The sequence below is a fragment of the Ranitomeya imitator genome, chromosome 2, assembly GCF_032444005.1.
Source record: "Ranitomeya imitator isolate aRanImi1 chromosome 2, aRanImi1.pri, whole genome shotgun sequence".
Classification (NCBI taxonomy): Eukaryota; Metazoa; Chordata; class Amphibia; order Anura; family Dendrobatidae; genus Ranitomeya; species Ranitomeya imitator.
The window spans coordinates 809,247,881-809,269,490 of NC_091283.1; the positions used below are offsets into that span (position 1 = coordinate 809,247,881).

General features: G+C 45.5%; 1 protein-coding gene across 1 annotated transcript in view; it reads left to right on the forward strand.

The window, feature by feature from the left end:
- CFAP46 (cilia and flagella associated protein 46) overlaps positions 1-21,610 on the forward strand; it is a 239,476-nt gene that overhangs the window by 48,553 nt on the left and 169,313 nt on the right. The window contains exons 9-11 of the mRNA XM_069753829.1: positions 4,232-4,331; positions 11,103-11,201; positions 13,062-13,252. Of these exons, the coding sequence (XP_069609930.1) occupies positions 4,232-4,331; positions 11,103-11,201; positions 13,062-13,252 (390 nt within the window). The remainder of the gene's footprint in view (positions 1-4,231; positions 4,332-11,102; positions 11,202-13,061; positions 13,253-21,610) is intronic.

Below are 21,610 nucleotides of genomic sequence, written 5' to 3' on the forward strand. Positions count from 1 at the left end.
AGTAATGTAGTGGGCTAGTGAGTAGTGTAGTGGGCTAGTGAGTAGTGTAGTGGGCTAGTGAGTAGTGTAGTGGGCTAGTGAGTAATGTAGTGGGCTGGTGAGTAGTGTAGTGGGCTAGTGAGTAATGTAGTGGGCTAGTGAGTAATGTAGTGGGCTAGTGAGTAATGTAGTGGGCTAGTGAGTAGTGTAGTGGGCTAGTGAGTAGTGTAGTGGGCTAGTGAGTAGTGTAGTGGGCTAGTGAGTAGTGTAGTGGGCTGGTGAGTAGTGTAGTGGGCTAGTGAGTAATGTAGTGGGCTAGTGAGTAATGTAGTGGGCTAGGGTTTGCGCCTGCAGCATCTACGGCTGACTTATGAATTTAGGCTAAGGTCACATGTGCGTAAGCGGAGCCCTAAAATACAATTCAGACAAGATGGGGACTACATACAAAAGTGGTATATGAAAATAAGAGGATCAGTACTAGGTTACTGTGCAGAGGTTGTACTTCTCCTGTATAGGATTTTTGTGGGATTTCACTTTGCAGTCCCATCCTGTTTAAAGGGGTTGTCCACCTTTGGGGACAATTCTTTTTATTACTCATGTACCGTATTTGGAGCTAAAAGTCATTTTTGTAATTGTGTTTCATGACAACTTTTGCACCCTTCACCTCCTACATCCTTTTTGCTGCATTGTGAATTGCCAGCTGCAGAAAGAGTTAACAGAGAAGAGGAGATTGTAACTTTTTTATCTTTTTTTCTGATTTGTGAACACACACCCTATCAAAGTTCTGGGAAAAGTGAGTCTGTAAAAGCCAAATGATGCCAAATTTTTAATAAAACCCAGTTAAAAAAGTGACTTTAAGTTCAAGTACATTAAATTAGGAAAACAACAAGAAACTGCCCCCACAGGTGGACTATCCTTTTAAATGAATCCAGTGGACGGCATAGAGCATCAATGTCACATCTTGGAAAACTCTTCTTTACTGTCTTCTGACCTGTCATTGAGACCCTTCACCCTGGGGGAGAGGGGGTCTATATTTTGTGAGCTGAGTAATCCGCTCCTTTGACTTTTAGTGTGGAAATCATTTTATGTCTCCCCAAGGTTTATTTAATTTTCTTAAAGCGGTATTCCCATTTTATACATTGATGGCGTAATAAAGAGATCAATGCTAGAAATGCCGGATGGATCTTCACTGCTGAAACCTTCTGCTATCTGCAGATTAAACCCTCATTCATTGATTTCTTGCCGCCTGCATCCACATATAGTTCATGATGGGGGTCCCATAATATAAGATGGCAGAAGATAAATGAAGATGGGATCATCATTTAAAGGGGGTTGTTAGCTGGAATGCTTATTGTAAAGCCCGATCAGATTGTCCACATCAGGATTATTCTCATCGGTGTTGATGCAGAGTTTTCTCCACATCCGAGAATATCGGGATCCGATCTTCTCGAAGGTGGAGAGAAATAAAAAGCTTCTCCACCATCTCTATAATGTCAGTCTGTGAAAAATCAGACTGCACTCTGATGTCATCCAAGTGCGGTTTGTTTCCATGGACCTGTAGAGCTGAATTGGCGAGTGCCATCCGATTCTCATAAGCAAACCATGCATGCTGCGAAATGTTTTCTTGGACATGTGCACAGAGCCTTAGGCCAGTTTCACACGTCAGTGCCTTCCGGTACGTGTAGTGACAGTTTTCTCACGTACCAGAGATACTGACACACGTAGACCCAAATGAATGGGTCTATGCAGATGTCAGCATGTTTTGACAGACCATGTGTCCATTTTTTCCTGGACACATGTCTCGCAAACGTGCACAAGGAGAACTGTGTGCACTGTCCTCCGTGCGCATGGACGACTGCGGGAGAAACAGCGCTACTGTAAGCCTCTGTCCTCTGCGTGTGGTGCTGAAGCCGGCTGTCATCCGTTCTCCCCTGCTCTGCCGGTGATCAGCGCAAGCAGGGGAGAAGGGATGAAAAAAAAACCACGTGGGGTCCCCTCTTCGCCTCATTGGGGGCCACAGACCGTGGGTGTATGCTGCTGCCACTAGGAGGCTGACAGATACAAAGAAAGTTCTCTCCTCCCCTGCAGTGTACACCCTCCTGCTGGCTCTCAGCTAACCAGTTCCTGCTTAGTGTCCGTAGGAGGCACACGGACGGGTCTGCTATTCAGAACCAAAACTCTTTATTATTTTATTTTTACCTTTTACGTTTTTGATTTTACTTTCTACAACGAAGGGGTGACGGATCCTTTCAAGGCTCCGATCTCCCCGAACCATCAACAGGCGAGCACGGAGAGTGTTGCCTCTCCGTATCCTCTCCTGCGACGTGGGATGCCACGCCTGGGCTGATTCTTAGGCTATGTGTACACGGTGCGGATTTTGCTGGGGATCCGCAGCGTTTCTGCAGCTGCGGATCCGCAGCAGTTTCCCATGAGTTTACAGTTCAATGTAAACCTATGGGAAATCGAAAACACTGTGCACATGCTGCGGGAAAAAAACGCATGGGAACGCAGCGGTTTACAATCCGCAGCATGTCACTTCTTTTGTGCAGAGCACACATAGGAATGCATTGTTCCGCTTACTTCCCGCATGGGGCTATGCCCACCATGCGGGAAGTAAGCGGATCATGTGCGGATGGTACCCGGGGTGGAGGAGAGGAGACTCTCCTCTAGGCCCGGGGACCCATATTTGTGTTAAAAAAAAGAACTGAAATAAAAAATAATGATATACTCACCTCTCAGCGCTGCACGTGGCCGTCCGGTCTTGACTGTCTGGCGGACAGGTATGGGTATATTGTTGTTTTTTTATTTTGACTTTATTCCAGGTGATCAAGGGCTTTGCTTGGATTACCTGTAACAATAAAATGGTCACACTGTGTGTATTGTTTTATTTCATTAAAATTCTTTGTTCTTACTGTGTGTGTCTTTTATTAACCCTTTAACAACTGTGGGATTAGTAATGGATAGGTGTCTTATTGACACCTCTCCTTTACTAAGCCTGCTTAATGTCACTTTACAATAGCAAGGTGACACTAACCCCTTATTACCCCACATGCCACTGCTACAGGGCAAGTGGGAAGAACCGGGCAAAGATCCAGAATTGGCACATCTAATAGATGCGCCTTTTCTGGGCAGGTGCAGGCTGCTGTTTTTAGGCTGGGGGGCCCATTTACATGGCCTCTTACCAGCCTGAGAATAGCAGCCCGCACCTGTGAGTTTTGCCTGGTAGGTTGTAAAATATAGGGGGACCCACGTCATTTTTTACTTTCATCCCTTCTCCCCTGCTCGCTCTGATCGCTGGCAGAGCAGGGGAAAACGGATGACAGCCGGCTTCAGCACCACACGCATGGGGACAGCGGCTTACAGTAGCGCTGCTTCCCGGCAGCCATCCATGTGGTCCTGATGCGGCACACGGCTGCCACACGTGTGCCACACGGATGTACCACGTGAGCACATAGACACAGATATCTCTGGTACCGGTTTTACTGGTACTGGAAATATCAGTACGTGTGAATCCAGCCTAAGGTCAACCACAGATTGCACTCGTCCGAATAAAACGGCCATCTGTACGAGCCCCCAAAAGTGCACACATTGCATTTTTGCAACTTTTTTTTTCAGTGCAGATTTGTCACAAAATTTGAAAGGTTTCGTGATGCCAGCAAAGTGAATGAGAGTCCTGACGACTCGTGCATACGTTGGTTATTTGTGACTTGCAGATTTGGTGTAGATTAATCTGCAGAATGTCAATCCTTTCAGGGTTTTTGCTGAAGATTTCCCCCATACTAATAAGTGAGGAAAAATCCTCATAAAAAAACACAGCAAAAATGCATGTTTTTGCCACTGATTTTTTCCTTCCAAGAGGTGCAGAAATGTTTGCCTCCAAATACTTAACGTGTGCGCGTAGCCTTAGATCCACACAGACCCTCCTGCATTGTTGAGAATGGAAGGTCTAAACAAGAGGCTTAAAAGTAACAATCTGGATGGGAGTGAATTTATAGCCGAAAATTCCTAGCATCGGTGCACACATGGGCGATATCGTAGCAGAGGACAGCATTTAGGGGGGGGACGTTTTCCCACTGCCCTCTAATACCGTAGTGTCGTGAGAATGCTGTTTAGTATTTGGTGTCTGTGAGTATCGGATCCAGGCTTCTTATCTGCAGTAAGTCCACAGCCGGACGTAATACGCTGCATCTCTTTAATTTATACATTTTTCCAGCCTTAATGATTTCTGCACAATTGTCCTGTTCCTTTACAGAACTCCTCTGCTGATTGATCTCGCTCGTCTCTCCATGGATTTAAAATGCAATCAACTCGCTGCCGCTTGCATCAATGATCTGAAGACCGCAGATATTGCTGTACGTTCCCAGGCTTTGTGTCTTATCACATGCTGTGAGCTGCTCTCTTACTATGTCGTTCTGATTTATGGGGATTTGTTTGCAAAAATATATTAATGTCTGCATTGATTATAAAGCTGGGGCACGGCTTCTCAGCCGGTGTGCATGGCTGATAGTTGTGGACCCCACTTCTATGGCCGGCACCTCCCGTGATGAGGCAGCCAAATATACATCCACTAGATGGTGGCCCGATTCTAACGCATCGGGTATTCTAGAATATGCATGTCCACGTAGTATATTGCACAGCCCACGTGGTATATTGCCCAGCCACGTAGTCTATTGCCCAGCCACGTAGTATATTGCCCAGCGACATAGTATATTGCCCAGCCACGTAGTATATTGCCCAGCGACATAGTATATTGCCCAGTCACGTAGTATATTCCCCAGTCACGTAGTATATTGCCCAGTCACGTAGTATATTGCTCAGTCACGTATTATATTGCCCAGCCACGTAGTATATTGCACAGCGACATAGTATACAGCACAGAGCCACGTAGTATATTGCCCAGTCATGTAGTATATTGCCCAGCCACGTAGTATATTGCACAGCGACATAGTATACAGCACAGAGCCACATAGTATACAGCACAGACACGTAGTATATTGGCCAGTCACAAAGTATATTGCCCAGCCACATAGTATATTGCCCAGCCACGTATGTAACAGGTTAAAAAAGACTTAAAATAAAAAATAAACATATACTCACCATCCGAGGGCCCCTTGTAGTCCTGTCGCTTGTGTGCAGTGCACGCGGCAGCTTCTGGTCCCAGGGTTGGTATGAGCGCAGGACCTGTGATGACGTCGCGGTCACATGACCATGACGTCATGGAAGGTCCTTCTCACATAGCATCCTTGCCACCGGAACCTGCCGCTTGCACTGCCAAGGAGAGGATGCGACGGCGGAGGGTGAGAATAACCTTTTTTTTTAATTATTATTATTATTTGTAACATTAGATCTTTTTACTATTGATGCTGCATAGGCATCATCAATAGTAAAAGAGTTGGTCACACAGGGTTAATAGCTGCGTTAATGGAGTGTGTTACACCGCGGCATAACGCGGTCCATTAACGCTGGCATTAACACTGTGTGAGGGCTGACTGGAGGGGAGTATGGAGCAGGCACTGACTGCGGGGAGGAAGGAGCGGCCATTTTTCCGCCGGACTTGTGCCGGTCGCTGATTGGTCGCGGCAAAACAGCCACGGCCAATCAGCGACTTGGATTTCCATGACAGACAGAGGCCAAGACCAATGAATATCTGTGACAGACAGACAGAAAGACGGAAGTGATCCTTAGACAATTATATAGTAGATCATTGCAGAAGAGGGCTGATGCCAATGTCTGGACCTGACTCTTATAAGACCAAGTGAAAAGTGTAACTACTACCTTGCTTTTGGACAGTCTACACAAAGTCCTCCATACTTACCCCATCCACCAGGTCCTGTTCTCTGCTGCTGCAATCGACTTCAACGGTAAGATCATAACAACACAAACATGACCGCTGCAGTCAGTCACAGGGCTCATTGATGATATCTGTGTAGACAGAACGAGAATGCTGAGCTTAGTGATTGGCTGCAGCGGTCGGCGGGCACGTCAAAACGCCGCATGCAGACACATTTGCATACAACGCATGTCCCTGCGTACCCAATGTTAAAGATAGGTACGCAGGACGCGTGCGGAAGTAGGCAGACTGTAGGCGGAGCTTAAGGGAAGAAGTATGCAGACCAGCCAAACGCAAGTGTGAACTTAGCCTAACGTCCTGTAGTCGGGACTTCACCTTCATAAGGACAAAGACCATGTGCAGTAGCAGATGTAAGTATGTTAATTTTACAGCATAGAAAAATTAAAGTGGCAAACCCCTTTAAGGGCATTGTCTCATGAAGATCAGCCCTGTCAAGTGCCCTGTTTTTGTTTTTTTTTAGCTTTACCTTTTCTGAGTGCACAAAATGTGAACAGTGCCGCACAAAAAAGCACAAGAGGAGAAAGACTCAAAATAAACCTATCCCTGTCCTCCAGACAAGAAGTCCACAGTAAGGGTCAGGTCTTTCCATCATCGGGAAGAGCTGTCCGAGATTTCCCTCCACCGATTCTAGGAGCAGGATTCAGGGTGATCACAATTTAAAGGGGTTCTCACACCAATGTATGTGATGTTTATATCGTATGTACTCGTGTATAAACCGAGCTTTGTAGCACATTTTTTTGTGCTAAAAATGCCCCCCCTTAGCATACACACGAGTCATTGTCCCAGAAGACGATGGGGGAGGGGGAGCAGCGTAGCAGCAAGTGACAGGAGACAGAAGCCATCTGCTGCGGCTAAAGCCTGTGCCCGCTGCTAAAAAGAAATGAATATTTACTGCACTTGCAGTGAACATTCATTTCTCTTATAGTTCGCACAGTGTCAGCAGCAGTCACCAGCTTCAAATCAGCTGCTGGTCTATCACAGGTGCCCACTCATTAAGGTAATGAATATTCACCTCTCTCCACTCCCGTAGGCGTGGAGAGAGGTGAATATTCACTACCTTAATGAGCGGGGACGTGATTGCTCGGACGCAGGAGCTGCTGGCACCGGAACAAGATGCTGAGAGGGTGCACAGGGAAGGTAAGTAGGGTGGTTTTTTTAATGCTTTTCTCATAAAGGCCATACATACAAAGATGGTGATGAGGAACCATGCATACAAAGATGGGAATAAGGAGCCATGCAGAAAAGGATGGGAATAATGGGCCATGCAGATAAGGTTGGGAATAAGGAGCCATGCATACCAGGATACGGATGAGGGGACAATGCATACACGAATTATACTCGAGTCAGTAGGTTTTCCCAGTTTTTCAAGACAAATTAGGTGCCTCGGCTCATACTCGGGTCGGCTTATATATGAGTATATACGGTACTTCTTTTTGTGTAATACCCAACCAGTAAGGACACGGTAAGGTGACAGCTGCCATTCTTCAGGCACAGTTGGCCTATTGGATCACACCACTAACTTTTACATAATTAGAAATATTTGCTGGAATTTTTTTGCTTTCACCTCCTGTAAAAACAAGCATTTACCTCCGACCTTTGTAATGATGGGTTTTATATGGTCTGTGTGAAATGTCGGACATTGATCAATGACTGTAAGAATATCCTCAGGATAGGATAAGGATGAGAATGAAGATGGCTGCGTTGCTGACTGAGCACAGACCAGTTATAATCACTGGTAAAAAGCAGAAAGGAACGATGAACATTTCTGCAGGGTGTTCGCTTCCCTGTTCCTCCAGACACTGACTTGCATACAGATGAGATCCGTGAAGCTATGGAGATCTTTCTGGTAGCCGCTCTGTATGTCCTGACCTGTGCGTCCACCGCTGATGTAGAAGTGTAAATCCCGCAGAGCAGTAGGTCGCCTGTCTCTACCGTACACCGATCCCTATTTGTATTTCATATAAAAATGGCAAGTGTAATTGATCTTCCGGGATAAGATTATTTTATTAATGCAAAGCTAACTTTATAAGTAAAAGCCAATTCTTTGTGTTACGTACCTTGCACTGATCGCCAGTCACAGTATATCTTCCAGCAGGTTGTCACCCAGAGCTGCATTCAGAATTCAGCAGCCTACACTTTGCAATCTTTCACAACTTTTCTTAAAGGCACAGGATAGGTTTATACAGTGGGTACGGAAAGTATTCAGATCCCTTTAAATTTTTCACTCTTTGTTTCATTGCAGCCATTTGGTAAATTCAAAAAAGTTCATTTTTTTCTCATTAATGTACACTCTGCACCCCATCTTGACTTAAAAAAAACAGAAATGTAGAAATTTTTGCAAATTTAGTAAAAAAGAAAAACTGAAATATTACATGGTCATAAGTATTCAGACCCTTTGCTCAGAAACTCATATTTAAGTGACATTCTGTCCATTTCCTTGTGATCTTCCTTGAGATGGTTCTACTCCTTCATTGGAGTCCAGCTGTGTTTAATTAAACTGATATGACTTGATTTGGAAAGGCGCACACCTGTCTATATAAGACCTCACAGCTCACAGTGCATGTCAGACCAAATGAGAATCATGAGGTCAAAGGAACTGGCCAAGGAGCTCAGAAACAGAATTGTGGCAAGGCACAGATCTGGCCAAGGTTACAACAGAATTTCTGCAGTAATCAAGGTTCCTAAAAGCACAGTGGCCTCAATAATCCTTAAATGGAAGAAGTTTGGGACCACGAGAGGTCTTAATAGACCTGGCCATCCAGCCAAACTGAGCAATCGTGGGAGAAGAACCTAGGTGAGAGAGGTAAAGAAGAACCCCAAGATCACTGTGGCTGAGCTCCAGAGATGCAGTAGGGAAATGGGAGAAAGTTCCACAAAGTCAACTATCACTGCAGCCCTCCACTAGTCAGGCCTTTATGGCAGAGTGGCCCGACAGAAGCCTCTCCTCAGTGCAAGACATTTGAAGGCCCGCATAGGATTTGCTAAAAACACATGAAGGACTCCCAGACTATGAGAAATGGCATTCTCTGGTCTGATGAGATGAAGATAGACCTTTTTGATAATAATTCTAAGCGGTTTGTATGGAGAAAACCAGGCACTACTCATCACCTGCCCAATACAATCCCAACAGTTAAACATGGTGGTGGCTGCATCATGCTATGGGGGTGTTTTTCAGCTGCAGGGACAGGACGACTGGTTGTCATTGAAGGAAACATGAATGCGGCCAAGTACAGAGATTTCCTGGATGAAAACCTCTTCCAGAGTGCTCTGGACCTCAGACTTGGCTGAAGGTTCACCTTCCAACAAGACAATGACCCTAAGCTCACAGCTAAAATAACAAAGGAGTGGCTTCAGAACAACTCTGTGACCATTCTTGACTGGCCCAGCCAGAGTCCTGACCTAAACCCAATTGAGCATCTCTGGAGAGACCTGAAAATGGCTGTCCACCAACGTTCACCATCGATCCTGACGGAACTGGATTTGCAAGGAAGAATGGCAGAGGAACCCCAAATCCAGGTGTGAAAAACTTGTTGCATCATTCCCAAGAAGACTCATGGCTGTACTAGCTCCTTTCTTATTTTAGCTGTGTGCTTCACGTGTTTTTTTTTAAATTCAAATTCTATGCGGGCTTTCATATGTCTTGCACTGAGGAAAGGCTTCATTCGTGCCACTCTGCCATAAGGGCCTGACTGGTGGAGGGCTGCAGTGATAGTTGACTTTGTGGAACTTTCTCCCATCTCCCTACTGCATCTCTGTAGCTCAGCCACAGTGATCTTGCGGTTCTTCTTTACCTCACTCACCGAGGCTCTTCTCCCATGATTGCTCAGTTTGGCTGGACGGACAGGTCTAGGAAGACTTCTGGTGGTCCCAAACTTCTTCCACTTAAGAATTATGGGGGCTACTGTGCTTTTAGGAACCTTGAGTACTGCAGAAATTCTGTTGTAACCTTGGCCAGATCTGTGCCTTGCCACAATTCTGTCTCTGAGCTCCTTGGCCAGTTCCTTTGACCTCATGATTCTCCTTTGGTCTGACATGCACTGTGAGGTCTTATATAGATAGGTGTGCGCCTTTCCAAATCAAGTCCTATCAGTTTAATTAACCACAGCTGGCCTCCAATGAAGGAGTAGAACCATCTCAAGGAAGATCACAAGGAAATGGACAGGATGTGACTTAAATATGAGTGTCTAAGCAAAGGATCTGAATACTTATGAACATGTGATGTTTCAGTTTTTATTTTTTTATTCAATTTGCCAACATTTCTACATTTCTGTTTTTTTCATTCAAGATGGGATGCAGAGTGTACATTAATGTGAAAAATTGAACTTTTTTGAATTTACCAAATGAAACAAAGAGTGAAATATTTAAAGGGGTCTGAATACTTTCCGTGCCCACTGTATATCTTATCTGATAAATCGGCTTCATTCTCCTCCTGGACTGACCTTTCACTGTAAATCAAAGTTAAAATGTGTATTCCGTGAAAACAGATCTTCCCATTACTGTGGTAGGAAATGACAGTCGGTGCTTGTAAGATTTTATGGAGGGGGAGGAGCTAGAGGCCGAATTTCCGCTGCAAGTTCTCCTAAATCGACAGTTTGAAATGTAGCTGTCATTTTAGGAGAACTTGCAGCAAAATGTCTGTGTTTACCTCTAACTCCTCCCCTCTCCATAGACGTTAAAGAACACCAACCATCTTCTATCTCAGTAATTGGAAGGTTTGTGTTCACTGAAGACAGATTTTACCTGTGAATTGTGAGCGATCAGTCCAAACGGAGAAATAAGCAAATTTCTCCTAAGATGTATTACAAAACTTATTGTTTTCATGTGTACTATTGATTTATGGAAACAAAAAAATTAAAACGATGGTGAAACCAGCCATACACACGGTGGCTGTCAGCTGAACGATGCTCCAACTGAGCATTTGGCCGACATCCAACTCAGCCGACTCTCCCCTACAAAGGAGCGCCGTCCCGGCCAAGTGCTCCTGTTCTCTAGGACAAAGCTGCTAATCTCAGGGAGACCAATGCGATCGGCAGTCCAAAATCAGACATTCCTTGTAGAGATCTCTCCTGACGATCAGTTGGCCGGCGCCCCCATACGCATCAGTCAGCCAGCCTGTCGATATTGGTGGGTTCGGCCGACGTTAGTCTACCGTGTATGCTTGGCGTTAACTCTAAGTTCCATTGCGGTTCCTTGGAAGATTACAACTGTTCGCTGGAGATTTATTTTTGATTTGTTGTTTTTTGTTAATGTTTATCTGTCTGCTTTGTTTTAGGATCCCAAAACCGTCATAACCCTAGAATGTCTTCAGAGTGACCTTCAAGTCCTTAACCTTGGCCAACAGGTTGATAGCTATACTAAAAGTGCTGTTGAGGTACGCACTGGGGTCTTGCTGGGATTGTATTGGGTTTTTCATTCAGATAAAAAAAAAAGCAGAAATCTTTTTCCGTGTGTCCTTTTCTGAATTTTTTCTGCTCACGCTACAATATCTACAAGTGCAGACAGTAAAGTGACAGTGTAACATGCATCTCTCCTAGGAATAATAAAGATGACCCGTCCACTCTCCAGCCTTGTCTATTTTAGTAAACAATTTTTCCAATTTGTCTCCATAAAATAACAATTGTGGGGCAATTTTCTCTTAAAGATATCCGTCAGCAGATATTTTATTTGTAATCTGAAGACAGCAGGAAATAGAGGCCGAAACACAGAATTCAGGGATGTGTCACTTCTCAAAGTGCGTGCTGCTGTTTATTAACTGTGAAGGATTTATCGCTAAGTGATTAACCTAGTCCGGCAACACCCCCTGCTGTGATAAGTACCTCACTGTCTATTGACTTTCTACACTACTCTGAGAGCTTGATGAGGGTGGGGTCAGCTGTGGTGTGGGTGTGGTCAGCTGTGGTATGGGCCGGGTTAGCTGCGGTGTGGGCGTGGTCAGCTGTGGTATGGGCCAGGGCAGCTGTGGTGTGGGCGGGATTTGCTTTCTCAGCTCTGCTTGATTCTAAATTTAAAAGCTCTGAATGTGTCAGAACGGCTGCACCCAGTAAATTAAGTTATACATCGTTGGATTCAGCTTCTTTTTGCCTACGTCATGCTGCTCTCTGATAAGCTAGCAAAAACCTACACTCCAGAATTACTTTTATAGAGAAGTTATTTTAATTAGACATTTCAGGCGAGATGGCAGATTTTCTTTAAGGGTATATTCACATGGGGTGGATTTCTTTCGCCAGCAGATTTCGCTTTGAATCCTCTTTAAAGTTTTATATGCAGACTTTACTCGATACATTGCAGCCTAATTTGATGCACTGCAAAATTCAAAATTCGCTCCACAGATCAATTCCCGTGCTGATTTTTTACTGCATCATATGGCTGAGACTTGTTGCTTCTGCTGCTGCTATGGTTTGCTGTTGATTTTCCACACGGATGGAACATCCACACTGTATCTATCCCACATGAACATACCACTGTAAAGTATCCATGGATGTTCTTCAAATCAGATTTAAAAAGAATATTAAATCTTCTAACTTGGGTTCAAGACACTTCCAAGGAGTATTGAAGTCAGTCCTTGGCGGTATTATTTATTTATTTAATTTATTTATATATTTTGCTCACTTATATGGAGCCATTAATTCCACAGCGCTTTAAAGTTATCATCCCTGTCCCCATCAGGGCTCACAATCTACATTCCCTATCAGTATGTATTTGGAGTGTGGGAGGAAACCGGAGAACCCGGAGGAAACCCACACAAACACAGGGAGAACATACAAACTCCTTGCAGATGTCCTTGGTGGGATTAGAACCCAGGACCCCAGCGCTGCAAGGCTGCAGTGTTGATTATGGCACAGTCATGTATTGGGAAGTTATTGCCTCTGTATATAACTGTATTTAATGTGGAATTTTTCTTTGTCTCTGCAAACAATAACTACAGAAAAACTATAGGTCCTCTGTTGCCATAACATGGGGCAGACCTCCCGCTATCAGCTGCTTAATCTGTAGTTTCTGCTTCTACTTTCCTGCTCTCTCCTAGGATTGAGCAGATATATGGTTTTCCTATCTTACAGGTCCTTTCGGCAAATGGGGGTTGTCTAAATAACTTAAAACCTTACTTTCCAAGGAGGTTCTGACTCCAAAATCCCTGAATTCTTTTGCCAAGAAAAATGTCATAAAGAATTTAGGTGAACGGACATTGCAGGTACTGTAGTCACCCATATAATGTACGTGTTCTTCTATACAGGCCCAGCTGCGCATTATAAACAGGCTGGAGACCACGCTGCAGAACGCCGTCCGACTCGGGGGACCTGACACCATCCAGGAGGTGTGCGCGACATTGTGGGCCCTGGGCCTGCCCTTACTGCAGCACAACCTGCGCAAACACCTGAAGAAGCCGCTACTGTCTATAGCCGATGCGCTAGAAGACATAGAAAGGCAAGTGGCCTATTGTTTAACCAGTCCAATTCCAGATCCTTTAACTCCCGGTCATGACCAGGCACTTTTTTTTTTTTTTTTTTTTACTTTTGTAAATGTAGCTCTAAGGCTAAGTTCACACTGGGCGTTTTTGCAGCATTTTTTAATGCAAATTTTCAGCTGTGTTTTACAGTACCAGCAAAGTCTATGAGACTTCAGAAATCTCATGCACACAGTTTTGTTTTTTTGTCATTAGTATTTTGTGCTTTGCATGTTTTTTTGCACAATGGAGCGTGTCACTTCTTTCAGCGTTTTTCACCCATTGAAATGAATGGAATGAAATGAAAACGCATTAAAAACACACCAAAAGCGCAGGCATAAGATTTTGCTGCATTTTTTGTGTTTGTGCCAAAACCTGATTCTATGGAATAGGACTTTTTTTTCCAACACTAAGCTTTATCAGCATGCACAAGAGACAATTCAAGCATGAAAAAAACGCAAGAAAAAAAAACAAGAAAAACAGGCTTTTGTGCAGCTTTTTTCCTGCCATTGTGGCACCCCTAGGGGTATTTACCACAAAAATAGTTACTGACAGTAAATGCAAATACTAAAATAGCAAGACTGCACTACCACCTCCGGCCAGAAGGGGGAGCTCCAGAGACTCCCCTTGATCCATTCTGGTCTGAGAGAAGAAATGGCAGTTGGGCCAAGGAGCTGATAGTGAGAGGTCATACAGTTGAATCTCTAACAGCCCTGTGACTGTTACCAGGCCTAAATCACCGGCCTGAGGAGAAGAGGGATAGAGAAAAAGGACATTGTGAGAACCGGGTAGCATTAATCACTACCCAGAACAGGCGCAAAGACGGATACCGGATCCGTGGCTGTATTCATTACATATAATACAGCAACCGGAAAAACGTGAGGTGATATCAGCTTCACTAGGGCCGGACGCAGCAACAGACGCAGAGTTCAGCGGTACTCCCAGAGGGGGTAAACCGATAAAAGGACTCGGGTTGCCCGTCGAACCAGGACCCGGAGGGGACAGATTGGGCCGGCAGCCAGTTCACATACAGCAGCAGGGCCACACAGAAATTGCGTACAATAAGAGGCGAAGACCCCGGCAGGGTCAAAGTAACTCAGAGTTCCCATACAGACTCCGGTGACAGGACTGGTTGTAAATCCTTTTTTGTTAAAGTAAACTGGTTAAACGTTTCAGTGCCTCAGTCTTTCATTTGGACAATAGCCATCTATCCAGGATTGGGATCATCACCGCTGGGAGAACCTGCTGCTGATCGAGTAAGTGCCTGTTCCCTCACGATACCCTTTACACTGTGCATTGCCTGAGGCCACAGCACCGGGTCAAGCCACCCGTGACACCCCCCTCAAGAGACAGACCCCATTGGTCCGGTGCTGGGTACCCCGGTCTCTTGGGCGTCACAATTGGCGTCACGAACAGGATCTAGCCAGCCCGTATACCGGGTATTGTGTGCCGTGATTGGAGCCCAAAACTGTGAAAACTTGGATGAAAAATCTTGAAAATTGACTTTATTAAAGAAAAATCCATTCTCCATTGAAAACTATTGAAAGTGACTTTTCCCCATTGGTTATAATGGAGTAAAGATGGCCACCATCCCCTGAGGTAATCACTTCATAACCGTTAGGCACGAGACTGTTAATTGAGCTACGCCATCACCTGAGCCCCAGTCTAACTGAAAAACTTCAGAATCCGCCATTACAGAGCGCGGTGGGTGGGAGCAGCAGGGGGCGTGTCATTGTGGGCGGCACCAAGCTGAGCGCTCTGACATCAGAGCAAGGGGAAAATCGATCCTGCTGCACAGCGGAACGAATCTACACTATCCCGACGGAAGCGGAGGACCGGAAGGGTCCGGATTAACTAAGGGGGCACAGTATGTCGCAGCACGGAGACGCCACAGCGCCCGGCGACGCTAATGCAGCTGAAATACAGAGTGTCGATAGAGAGTCCTGTAGCGCAGCGGTGCAAGGAGTGGCGCCCATCATGCCGGTGCTGATGCCATATACCCCGGGTGGCCCATGGCTTCCAATGTATGAAGGTGAGCCTAATACCCTTGACGATTTCAGAGAAAAGATGCTGGCCCATTTTGACATGTTCCCTGTGGGTGAAGTTCAGCGTGTTAGTCTCCTGATGATGCAGTGGCCATGCTAAGCGAGAAGTCACAGCATGGGCAGCTGATCTAAAAGGCACTGTTGAACGCATATTTGCTGGATTAAAAGCTACATTTGAAACCACTGCCAGCAGCAAAGCTAAAGTACGATTCTTTAATTGCAAACAAAAAGTTAATGAGGGCGTGAGAGACTTTGCCTTAAACCTGCAGGAAGCCCTTAAATCACTTACACTGGCTGAACCCATTTTTAACACCGGAGCGGATAAACTGCTAAGAGATCAATTTATTGAGGGACTCTACACCCCTTCTCACCGGGGGCATGTGAGCATGCTTGTTTTTAAGAACCCTGAATTGACATTTGCCCAATTAAAGGAGAGCGTTATACGTCTCCAGCTGGCAGAGGCACCTCGGGATCAGGATCCTGCGCAACTCATGGCAGAGGCTCCTCAACAACATGGAGTACCAGTGACATCAGCTATGTCCGGGGCCATTGCTAAGCCCCTGGGGCCCAGTACTAATGAGGCTCTTCAACAAAAGCTTGACTCTTTAACTGATGTTGTTGCTTCAATGGCTAAAACCATGCAGGAGATGAGAGGACCCAAGATGGAGTTGTCAAACCGTAGAGAAGGTGTTCCATGGATGAGACCCTGGAGATACCCGACATGGAGAGGACGACCCCGCGACCGCTACCAACCGGATGGACAGCCCATTTGCCGCCGTTGCCAGCAGCCAGGCCACTTTGCACGAGATTGTGATTTAAACGGGAATCCCCTGGGAATGCGGGCCGCTTCGCAGGAATGAACTTTCAAGGCCCAACACCCTGGCACGACAGGTACATCGGAGGACGACCCATTATCTCTATCGTGCTGGACGGAATGCCCCTCAACGCTTTGCTGGACACAGGTTCCCAGATTTCATCTATACCGTATATCCTTTATAAGAGGTACTGGGCTGATGCAGATATTGATAAAGGGCCCTCTGATGTTGAACTAGATATATGGGCCAGTAATGGTAAGTTGGTACCGAAACTAGGATTCAGGGAGATGACCATAAAGATTGGTAAAGTAGAATTGAAGAAACAGGGTATAATTGTTGTTGATGTTGACTGGCGGAACTGTGAACCAACTGTATTGATAGGAATGAATGTGTTAGAGAACTGCTTTTCCGAAGTCATTTCTGTCTTACAGCAAATTGCTGAAACTGCCCAATCCTGCCAGCAGAGAGTTCTCCGGAGGGAAATAAAAGTATTGATGTTAAGGCAACAGGTAGAAGTTGCAGGTGGAGAAATCGGCAGTGTGAGGGTAAGTGATCCAACATCTATTGTAATCCCACCAAAAACAGAAATGCTGGTATGGTGTAGAGCAGCCATTGGTACTAAGGGACGAGATTATCAAGCCTTAATAGAACCAGTGTACACCGACAGCAGGCCCACTATACTCACAGCACGAGGGATAGTCGAGGTACACCGGGGACGAGTGCCGGTACGACTTTTGAACTGTGGAGAGGAAGAGGTCACTTTGCCAAGGTATGCTACAATGGCAAAGCTATATACTGTTGACAACAATGCCATCACAACCATTGAGCCCTTAGAACCAACCTGTCAGGTGGAAGGCAATGGCTCAGATGGAGAAATGGAGGATTGGTGCCAACAGCTACACGTGGGCATAAATTCAACACCTACCCATCAAAAACAAGGGGTGTATAGGCTAGTGACGGAATATGAACAAGTCTTCAGTAAACACCCATTGGACTTCGGACGGATAGAAGGGGTAGAACACACAATCCCCACCAGTGACCATCCCCCAATAAAAGAAAGATATAGACCCATACCGCCCGCTCACTATCAATGTGCAAAAGATATGCTGAGGGAGATGAAACAGGCCGGGGTAATAAGAGACAGCTGTAGCCCCTGGGCGGCCCCTCTAGTGATTGTCAAAAAAAAGGACGGAACCATGAGAATGTGCGTAGACTACCGGAAGATTAATAACATCACCCATAAAGACGCCTACCCCTTGCCTAGGATAGAAGAGTCCTTAACTGCTTTGAAATCTGCTAATTATTTTTCCACCTTAGACTTAACAAGCGGGTATTGGCAAGTCCCTGTGGCTGAGCGAGATAAGGAAAAGACGGCATTCACCACACCAATGGGTCTATGTGAATTTAATCGCATGCCGTTCGGACTCTGCAACGCATCCGGTACCTTCCAGCGGCTGATGGAATGCTGCCTCGGACACAAGAACTTCGAGACCGTCCTCCTGTACCTAGATGATGTGATCGTCTACTCAAAGACTTACGAACAACACTTAATAGACCTGGCAGAAGTGTTCGAAGCCTTATCCAGGTATGGCATGAAAGTCAAGCCATCCAAATGTCACCTTCTCAAGCCAAAGGTACAGTACCTGGGACACATCGTGAGTTCGGAGGGAGTAGCACCAGATCCCGAGAAAATAAGCGCCATAAGGGATTGGCCAAGACCTACCAGCGCAAAAGAAGTGAGACAATTCCTGGGATTGGTGGGTTACTATCGCAGATTTATAAATGGATTTACCAAGTTGGCAGCACCCTTGCAAGACACCTTGGTAGGGCAGACGAAGAAACCTTCAAACCGAAACCCTCCTTTTCAGTGGAACGACGAAAGGGAAGACTCCTTTGAACAACTAAAGAAGGCACTAACCGGAGAAGAGGTTCTGGCATACCCAGATTACCATCAACCTTTCATCCTCTACACCGATGCCAGTAATGTGGGACTAGGAGCGGTGCTGTCACAAAAGCAAGAAGGTCGGGAGAAAGTCATCGCCTTTGCAAGTAGAAAGCTCCGGCCTACTGAAAGAAATTCAGAAAATTACAGCTCCTTCAAATTGGAACTACTGGCAGTAGTTTGGGCTGTGACTGAACGTTTCAAACACTATCTGGCCGCTGCAGAATTTATTGTCTATACTGACAACAATCCGTTGACCCACCTGGACACAGCCAAATTAGGTGCGTTAGAACAGCGATGGATAGCCCGGTTATCTAATTACAACTTCAAGATCAAGTATCGAGCAGGTCGCAAGAATGGAAATGCCGATGCCCTATCCCGGATGCCACACTTGAGAGATGTAGAAGAAGAAATGGGGGAGCTTGAAGAAATTGAACTACCAGCCTTCCATCATCCCAAGGCAAAACATCATCAGTCAAGTACCTATCAGAAACAACAAGAGGTGAATTTAAATCCGTTAGCACACCATAGATGGGCTGACACCCAAGACAGCAATCCGGCTGTGAAGTTGGTGAAGGAACTGTTAACTGAGCAAAATGCATATCCCGATGAGGATGCCCCAGAAGAGACGCATCAACTCTGGAAAGAGAGAGGCAAAATGTTCCTGTATCAAAGGAAGCTTTGTAGAAGGTACACCAATCCGAAAACACATGAATTGGTTTGGCAGATTATCGTGCCTAAACAAGATGTCAAGATGGTCCTCGAAGCTTACCATAATGGTGCTGGTCACTTCGGTTGGAAAAAGTTAGAAGTACTTCTAAGAGAAAGATTTTATTGGGTCGGGATGAGAAAATCAATCGAACAGTGGTGCAGAAATTGTGGCCCGTGCAACCTCAGAAGAAACGATCAAAAGAACCAAAGAGCACCACTGCAGCCCATAATCACCAAACAACCACTTGAACTTGTAGCCATGGACCACGTGAAGTTGACACCAAGCCGGTCTGGCTATGTCTATGCCTTGACCATCGTGGACCATTATTCACGCTTCTTGGTAGTAGTACCCGTAAAAGATCTGACAGCAAAAACAGCAGCCAAAGCGTTCCAAACGTACTTTTGTAGACCCCATGGATATCCGGAACAGGTTCTCACCGACCAAGGTACAGCCTTTGAATCAGAGATCTTCAGAGAATTCTGTAATATGTATGGTTGCAAAAAGATCCGGACGACGGCCTATCATCCACAAACAAACGGCTTATGCGAGAAGATGAACCATATTGTAATAGAACTACTAAAGACTTTACCTGAGGCAGAAAGGAATCAATGGCCAGAGAAATTGCCTGACTTGGTGGATCTGTATAATCATGTCCCGGTGAGTTCCACCAATTGCACCCCAGCTTACCTTATGCGTGCAAGACCCGGCCAATTACCAATCGATCTAGAAATGGGAATTCTGAAACCAGACGCAGAAGTCCAAGACTCCAATTGGGATATCATACGGCAAAAGCAGTATCGCCAAGTGCAAGAGAGTGTGGAAAGAAGCCTTCAGCAAACTAGAGAAAGACAAGAGCGAACTTTCAACCAGAATGCTCTAGCGACCCCATTAAGACCAGGTGACCAAGTGCTCAAGAGAAATCGTCGAACCAATAAACTGGACAATCAGTGGGAAGCCGTACCCTACACAGTTTTACCAACAAGAGTGGATAATCCTAAAATGTGTCTCATTAGCAAAAACGGAGGCTTAACATCTGTACTAGTGTCAAGAGACAATCTTAAATTATGTCCGGAAGCATTGAAAGAGCCAGACGTTGTCCAGCCAGAACCAGAAGTTATTCAACCCATACAGGTTCAACCAGTAAAGGAAAAAGAAGAGGAAGTGTATCACACCTGTATAGGAGACTTTCCCAAAACCCTACTAACATACCATGGTGCAGTAGTGGTTCCCATGGTGGCCTTTTACCCAACACCAAACCCAATACCAGAAGTCCCAAGACAGGAAGAGGCTGACCCCGTACTACAGGAGGTTCCAGGCCAGGAAGAACAGATTCCTGGTCAGAGTAATCCCATTCACGGTGGACTTGCCAACTCCATAGTCGTGGAATTATCTTTAGCAGAGCGGGCAGATACTACATCCGCAGTAGACAGTAGTACACCACATGAAGAGACACCGCTATTACGTAGATCACAGCGTAGTACCCAGGGTCAATTACCGGCCAGGTATGCAGATTACCAACTATAAAGCTCATAATGTGAATTGTATATATGTTATGCCGTATATAGTTAAACAGAAAATGTAGTATAGTCATTGCTATCAGTCTGCAACGTTTAAGCCCAGTGCCTACAGAGACTTGTCTGTATGAACTTCTTGCATATTCTTGAACTTTTTATCAGCCCGGAGGCACTAAATCAAAGCTCCGGAAAGACTGCTTTTTGAACTTTGCTCCTCGCTCTTTTTGAACTTTCTTTAGACTTTATATTGATAACTCCGTTGGAAAAATGGAACTAAATTCCTGGACACTAAGTACAGTGCCTTTCCTAATACCTTCAAGGATAGAACTGTATTAATGGACGCTATTTGAAGTGACTTTGTACAGAACTATATTTTTGTTTCCTCGAGTGGTTTTTGTAACTTTTCATTTTTAAGACTCTGTACATATTAGTTGTTATTTCAAAATGTTATTGTCCCACAGTCCCGGAGTACTGTTCTTAACTAAGGGGGAATGTGGCACCCCTAGGGGTTTTTGCCACAAAAATAGTTACTGACAGTAAATGCAAATACTAAAATAGCAAGACTGCACTACCACCTCTGGCCAGAAGGGGGAGCTCCAGAGACTCCCCTTGATCCATTCTGGTCTGAGAGAAGAAATGGCAGTTGGGCTAAGGAGCTGAAAGTGAGAGGTCATACAGTTGAATCTCTAACAGCCCTGTGACTGTTACCAGGCCTAAATCACCGGCCTGAGGAGAAGAGGGATAGAGAAAAAGGACATTGTGAGAACCGGGTAGCATTAATCACTACCCAGAACAGGCGCAAAGACGGATACCGGATCCGTGGCTGTATTCATTACATATAATACAGCAACCGGAAAAACGTGAGGTGATATCAGCTTCACTAGGGTCGGACGCAGCAACAGACACAGAGTTCAGCGGTACTCCTGGAGGGGGTAAGCCGATAAAAGGACTCGGGTTGCCCGTCGAACCAGGACCCGGAGGGGACAGATTGGGCCGGCAGCCAGTTCACATACAGCAGCAGGGCCACACAGATATTGCGTACAATAAGAGGCGAAGACCCCGGCAGGGTCAAAGTAACTCAGAGTTCCCATACAGACTCCGGTGACAGGACTGGTTGTAAATCCTTTTTTGTTAAAGTAAACTGGTTAAACGTTTCAGTGCCTCAGTCTTTCATTTGGACAATAGCCATCTATCCAGGATTGGGATCATCACCGCTGGGAGAACCTGCTGCTGATCGAGTAAGTGCCTGTTCCCTCACGATACCCTTTACACTGTGCATTGCCTGAGGCCACAGCACCGGGTCAAGCCACC